The sequence below is a fragment of the Salvelinus sp. IW2-2015 genome, linkage group LG4q.1:29 (assembly GCF_002910315.2).
Source record: "Salvelinus sp. IW2-2015 linkage group LG4q.1:29, ASM291031v2, whole genome shotgun sequence".
NCBI lineage: Eukaryota > Metazoa > Chordata > Actinopteri > Salmoniformes > Salmonidae > Salvelinus > Salvelinus sp. IW2-2015.
Window position 1 is genome coordinate 89,761,619 of NC_036842.1, and position 7,338 is coordinate 89,768,956.

General features: G+C 42.4%; 1 protein-coding gene across 3 annotated transcripts in view; it reads left to right on the forward strand.

Moving 5' to 3' along the window:
* LOC111962779 (uncharacterized) overlaps positions 1-5,361 on the forward strand; it is a 21,529-nt gene extending 16,168 nt beyond the window's left edge. The window contains exons 5-10 of one of the 3 annotated variants that reach the window (XM_023986091.2): positions 304-318; positions 515-598; positions 2,603-2,673; positions 3,951-4,008; positions 4,131-4,205; positions 4,320-5,361. In XM_023986091.2, coding sequence (XP_023841859.1) covers positions 304-318; positions 515-598; positions 2,603-2,673; positions 3,951-4,008; positions 4,131-4,205; positions 4,320-4,340 — 324 coding nt within the window. In that variant the 3' untranslated portion in view covers positions 4,341-5,361. Of the gene's footprint in view, positions 1-235; positions 319-514; positions 599-2,602; positions 2,674-3,950; positions 4,009-4,130; positions 4,206-4,319 lie in introns of those variants that run through there. The other 2 variants (XM_023986093.2, XM_070443233.1) reach the window with 2 other exon arrangements.
* Positions 5,362-7,338: the final 1,977 nt, after the last annotated feature.

A 7,338-nucleotide genomic window follows, 5' to 3' on the forward strand; every position in this document is an offset into this window, starting at 1 on the left:
TGCTTCCTCAATCCTGACTGCCAGGCTGGCAAGTTGAGTTCAGAACAGAGCTGCTTCCTCAATCCTGACTGCCAGGCTGGCAAGTTGAGTTCAGAGCAGATCTGCTTCCTCAATCCTGACTGCCAGGCTGGCAAGTTGAGTTCAGAGCAGATCCCAAGGGATGGCTTGTTGTTTGCTTCTGCTATGAAATAGAATGGCATGACGCTGCATCTTGGATGTCTGCGTTTCCCCTTAGACCTGTAAACATCCTAGTTCTCACCAATCCGTCTTCATCTTCCTTCCTGTTCTGCTATCTTGTTTCAGTGGATAGAGCTTAAGGTAAGACAAGGGAGTGATCCTACTTCATGCATGCCTTGAAGATTATCTATTCACTTCCTTAAAAACAAAAGTTCTATATGAATTTCGTGTTGAATATTTGATTTTCATTGTCATCTCACTCAGGCTGTCATTTAGKAGGAAAGAATAAATTACTTTATGTTCCATTATACAAATATATTCTCTCTSTCCTTCTCAGGCCCACAAACTGGAGGAGAAAGAGAACCAGGTGAAGAAACAAGATGCACTCTTCAGGGAACAGGTCGCCAAGCTGGAAGAAAAGGTACACGAACACACGGACTCTGACATACAAACGTCTCACACACACACACACGGCCACAGCCTCTGTTATTATTCCTGTCACATTGTGTTATTACTGTAGGCACTGTAGAAAGGTTTGTGGTCATAAGCACATCCTTAAAGGTAGGTGCTGGACTAAGGAAGAATACTAGAAAAGAACACTGAATATGCTCCCAATTGCCACCTTTATTGACAATGTTTGGATCCAAAAAGGATCTTCTTCAGGTCAAAATGACTGTGCACACTGCGTTGCAGCATTGCATCTACAGTTGAAGTCGGAAGTTTACATACACTTAGGTTGGAGTCATTAAAACTTGTTTTTCAACCACTCCACAAATTTCTATGTTAACAAACTATAGTTTTGGCAAGTTGGTTAGGACATCTACTTTGTGCATGACACAAGTAATTTCCAACAATTGTTTACAGACAGATTATTTCACTTATAATTCACTGTATCACAATTCCATGGGTCAGAAGTAAACATACACTAAGTTGACTGTGCCTTTAAACAGCTTGGAAAATTCCAGAAAATGATGTCATGGCTTTAGACGCTTCTGATAGGCTAATTGACATAATTTGAGTCAATTGGAGGTGTACCTGTGGATGTATTTCAAGGCCTACCTTAAAACTCAGTGCCTCTTGCTTGACATCATGGGAAAATCAAAAGAAATCAGCCAAGACTTCAGAAAAAAATTGTATACCTCCACAAGTCTGGGTCATCCTTGGGAGCAATTTCCAAACGCCTGAAGGTACCACGTTCATCTGTACAAACAATAGTACGCAAGTATAAACACCATAGGACCACGCAGCCATCATACCGCTCAGGAAGGAGACGCGTTCTGTCTCCTAGAGATGAACGTACTTTGGTGCGAAAAGTGCAAATCAATCCCAGAACAGCAGCAAATTACCTTGTGAAGATGCTGGAGGAAACAGGTACAAAAGTATCTATATCCACAGTAAAACAAGTCCTATATATCGACGTAACCTGAAAGGCCACTCAGCAAGGAAGAAGCCACTGCTCCAAAAAGGCCATAAAATAGCCAGACTACGGTTTGCAGCTGCACAAACATCATACTATTTGGAGAAATGTCCGATGAAACCAAAATAGAACTGTTTGGCCATAAGGACCATCGTTATGTTTGGAGGAAAAAGGGGGACGCTTGCAAGCCGAAGAACACCATCCCAACCATGAAGCACGGGGGTAGCAGCATCATGTTGTGGGGGTGGTACACTTCACAAAATAGATGGCATCCTGAGGTAGAAAAATTATGTGGATATATTGAAGCAACATCAACATTTAAGTCATTTAGCAGACGCTCTTATCCAGAGCGACTTACAAGTTGGAGACTTGTAAGTCGCTCAAGACATCAGTCAGGAAGTTAAAGCCTGGTCGCAATTGGGTCTTCCAAATGGACAATGACCCCAAGCATACTTCCAAAGTTGTGGCAAAATGGCTTAAGGAAAACAAAGTCAAGTTATTGGAGTGGCCATCACAAAGCCCTGACCTCAATCCTATAGAACATTTGTGTGCAAAACTGAAAAAGTGTGTGCGAGCAACGAGGCCTACAAACCTGACTCAGTTACATCAGCTCCGTCAGGAGGAGTGGGCCAAAATTCACCCAACTTATTGTGGGAAGCTTGTGGAAGGCTACCCAAGCTTCCCACAATTTAAAGGCTACCCACAATTTAAAGGCAATGCTACCAAATACTAATTGAATGTATGTTAACTTCTGACCCACTGAGAATGTGATGAAAGAAATAAAAGCTGAAATAAATCATTTTTGCTAGGATTAAATGTCAGGAATTGTGAAACTGAGTTTAAATGTATTTGACTAAGGTSTGTMTAAACTTCCAACTTCAACTGTAAATGCTGACACACCACCTTACTTTCCCTACAATGCATGACAGCTCAGTAGGCACAGTCATACCAGTGTCCTACAGCTTGTCAACAGTTCAACAGCTGTTGTGTTGTTCACCACGTTAACAGAGTGCTCAGTTCTTCAAAGTCACCACAGAGAACTTCAAGAAGGGCAGAGAGGACGCTCACAACACCTTCAAGTGAGTATCATCGTTATTGGGGCTGGGATTTGCCAGGGACCTCCCAATATGATTGTTTCACTATACTTAGGTGCCGGTTCGATACTTTGATTTTATTGCAATTTGATGTTCCAAACATTGCTAGGGCTGGCACAATAACCATGTAACTGACWGTTGTGGATGAAGAAATAAAATGACCGCTATAACCGAACGAACAGGTGACTGAAGACGGGATGGCTAGGTATTCGTGTGGTTGAGTCCGTTTCTAAGGTAACATGGACTCTTAACAACGTGATGAAACTGTGTTACCCCTTGCTGAAACAAGCAAGGTGTGGTAGCAAACAATGAATAGAATGGGCTTGGAACCTCTAACCCTGGCAATTTGATAGGTAAACTCATGGGTACAATGACTGCCTGGTATTGTGATGCAATAATTTCCATGGTAATGGAGAATGTTCATTCAAATGATGTTAACTGATGTGGCTCATGCAATGGAATGTGTTTATATTTTTTATGTCAGTTGATTTGAATCAACAAATCACAGCACATATTGATGGGTGCACTTCCTGCTTTTACGTCCTCCTTTGTTCCTATGGATACACTCGCAATGGCCGCCAGTCCACCCATTATGCCATCAYTGACTTGAATTCGGACACCCGTTCTATTCATTCTATTTCTATGGCATCACATGCAGTCAGGAGAGGAGAAAATGTGCATCCATTTTTTAATATTTTTTAAAAATATATATATATAAATAAAATATTCAAACCGTTATTACCATGGTAATTTGGCTGGTCAATTACTGTCATCCAAAATTCCATGACCTTCAGCCCTACATATTGCTCAACATATGTCTGCTACAGAGGGACAAGAGACAGCATGACAAAATTAGTTCTGATCAGTCGTGGAAGTAAAAGTGCTGAAAACATGTTGGATTACTATTTAAAAAGATGGAGAACAAGCTATAGGATGAAAAATACCAGCGTTTTGTCGGAGATACAGCTGACTAGCTCTATCTAAGGCTACCTAACAAAAACATTTTTTTTTAAATAAATACTTGGAGTCAAGTATCAATTTATAATATCATCCAAAAATCATATCGCGATATGTAACTATCTGTTTTTGTCCCCCCCATTGCTCGTCATTACACTGGGCCGTAGGCTAAAGGTTTTAACTTCCTTTACTATTTAACCAGGTAGGTTATTGAGAACACATTCTGTTTGACAAAAACAAACTGTCTTGACTGGGCAGACTATGGTATAGTAGGATGTGTCTATCATCTCTCTCTCTATTCCCAGGCGTGTTGACATCAAGCCAGTGTGTGGTGACCTGCAGAGTCAGATCCTGAAGTGCTACCAGGAACACAGTGGGAAAACGCTGCTCTGCTCCACCATCGCCTCCCGCTACCTGCAGTGTGTCAACCAAGCTAAACAGGTGGGCCCACGGTGTGGGAGGGTGTGAGAGATTCATGGACAACAAGGGAGAACACTGGACAGACCCTCACCTGCTCTGGCATCGCCAACTTGTACATGCAGTGTGTGGACAACCACAAGGTCTCACACACATCTTTATTTCTCTCTCTGACACACAGACTGAAAGTGAAACATACACAACGCTATTGTGAACTGACATTTTAGTCAAGCCCGTTCTTCTTCTTTGTTTTTCAGACTAAGAGCATTGGAGGTTAGAAGAGCCTCATTTTTCACCAATGGCGTTACTGTTTAACCAGAGGGACAGGAGCCGGACGCCATCAGCCATCGAGACACACCAAAACCAGTTGAACTGTTGAACCACCACAGCTGAAGACACTCCTGCTCTACCATCCCTTCCTCCCATCCATGGTATCTGTATTAACACCCCCCCCCCCCCCCCCGAGAGGGTCAGAGGTAGAATGAGGAGACCATGTCCTGACCCAGTACAGGCTAGAGACTGGTACTGATGTGAGAGAGCGCGCACAATATGGTTCTTGGGTACACAAATGGACAGTGCTATTAGCACCACACTGACAGAAAATGGACATTGTTACCATGACTACACTGACAGAAAATGGACATTGTTACCATGACTACACTATGACAGGAAATGGACATTGTTACCATGACTACACTATGACAGGAAATGGACATTGTTACCATGACAACACTATGACAGGAAATGGACATTGTTACCATGAATACACTATGACAGGCAATGGACATTGTTACCATGACTACACTATGACAGGAAATGCGAGACATCTCATCCCTGACTGTATATAAAATGCTTTATACATCTCCACCAATGGAAATATTGGGATTACGGTTTTGCCGTTGACAGCAGTATGAAACATAATGGAATAGCCAAGTTGTGAAAGATATTGTGCATTGTTTGTTTGTTGAGTTAATATGCACCTATGCCTTAATGTTCTATCAAAACACAAATGTTGCCTATGCAAAACAAATAATGTAATTTTCATCTTTATTGTTATAAAATACAAACACATATGGGGGTGGGAACTGACTGTGTGTCCCAAATGACATCCTATTCCCTATGAAGTGCACTACGACCAAGTGTGAGGTCTGGCTAAAACTAGTGCAAAAGTAGTGCATAGTGTGTAATTTGGGCCAGACCTCACACTTGGTCGCCACAGACCAAGACAAATTTGTCACTTTGTTCACGGAGGGTGTAAACGGGAGTTGTTCTGATCTCAATAAATTGTTGTGAAACACCCATCAGCCTTCAGATTGGAATTTATATTGGTTCAGCTATAAGAATGTTTATTGGAAATAAAAATGTTGCTTTGTTTGAGTGGCACTGCCCTCCTGTGGACATGGTTAGAATTACACTTTTTTTTTTTTTTTTTTTATTCAACCTTTATTTAACTAGGCGAGTCAGTTAAGAACAAATTCTTATTTACTATGATGGCCTTCCTTGACCAAACGCAGACGACGCTGGGCCAATTGTGCGCTACCCTATGGTACTCCCAATCACGGCCGGATGTGATATAGCCTGGATTCGAACCAGGGACTGTATTGACGCCTCTTGCACTGAAGATGCAGTGCCTTAGACCGCTGCGCCACTCGGGAGAGGATAACAAGTAAACAATTGACCCAAAATGTCACTCTTTAAAGGGTTGTTGTTTTAACTTAATCACATCCAGTGTAGCCTACTTGTGTGGAAATGTATCGTCTTCCGATACCTGTCACTGCGTATAGTCTACTGCTCTCGTGTTTTGGCCATTAGATTGCGCACCTTTTTCCGCATACTGCAGCATGCGGAGATCGGGCGACCCGGGTACATACTCAACTGTAGGTCTACCTATCTGTTGCATGTYGGATTTCTAATCTACCACTTCGGAGTTCCCTTACATTTCCAAAGAGAGAAGACGCACATTATGGCATGGGTACGATGACAGAATAGATAGGGAAAAGCAAAGTGCGCAACGGACCACAAAAACATCGGTCAAAGCGAGCGCACGGAACGTCCCACCTCCATCCATTCCACTCGGAACGACATAGGTGCGGTGGACCACACCATCCGCGACTCGCGCTTCGTCTGCATGGCGGGGAGACGGACACCTGCACGGAAGCTTCGCCATTTGCTTGTACATGCAAGTTTGACATTTTATTTTATCTTAATTTCAATGATGTAAGTCCAATTATTTACTGTATCCCAGTTGGTTTATTTGATGCTGAAGTGTTGTGTTTTATTATGCCGATTCTAAGTATGCTAGGCTAATATATTTAATTGTAGCTACAATAACGGTGGCCAACGACGTTAATTTGTTTGTTTTATTAAATAGTCTATAGAAATGTTTTTATAGACAAGTGTGACTAGAGGAATTGATGCTGCCCAATGTTTTTGTAGACTAGAGGAATTGATGCTGCGCAATGTTTTTGTTGCCAAAGGGAGGACGTTTTCGTCAGCCGCCACATGTGTCTGACACTTGGGGCATTGCCCAACGTCCGCATTCCGCATCATGTTGCGCAGATACAAATCCAGTGCTGAAGTATTCGGAATAACCAGGAGGTGAATGTCTTTTTATCTATCAATACAAGAAAGTGAAACCGTAATTAAAGCGTAAATAACTTGTGAATCCCTCTGCTATTTAATGCACGTAACTCCTCAGTGGATGACCTGATAAATATATAATCCTCAAACACTGTTTTGTACTCGAGATCTGCAGGAGACTGCCATGATTCTAGGAGATCCCAAAGTATTGGCTTCTATAGGCTGTATGATAATTGTTCCTTCAGGTGAACCTGACGTGTGGTAAATGTATAGCAGCTTGCTAAGATCATATCTGGCCATCAGTGGCCTTTAAGGGCTGGTATATAGATGTATTCAATGTCCACCCCGTTTTTACCGATTTAAAACAAATGTGCTGTGGTACTTGGCTGCACCATGCTCTGTCACCAGGAGAGGGCCCTCTTTCTTAGACCTTTTTCAAACCTAGTGAGCCGAGCTGTACTGCATTGGCCTGGTTACAACAACTAAAAGACTGAGTCAGTTTGACTCGTTCCTCAGTCAACTCTAGCTCACCTCATCTGCTGCCTTTAAAAAGCTGTGAACTCACCGGTTATATTTTGCATCCATTGACTGATGCTTTGCCATGCCTCCTACAGAGTGAGAGTCTTGGCAGTTCTCCTGTGCGCCAGACATCAGGGCATGTCTCTGTCTCGCCATTATGCTTATGGGAGAGTGTCT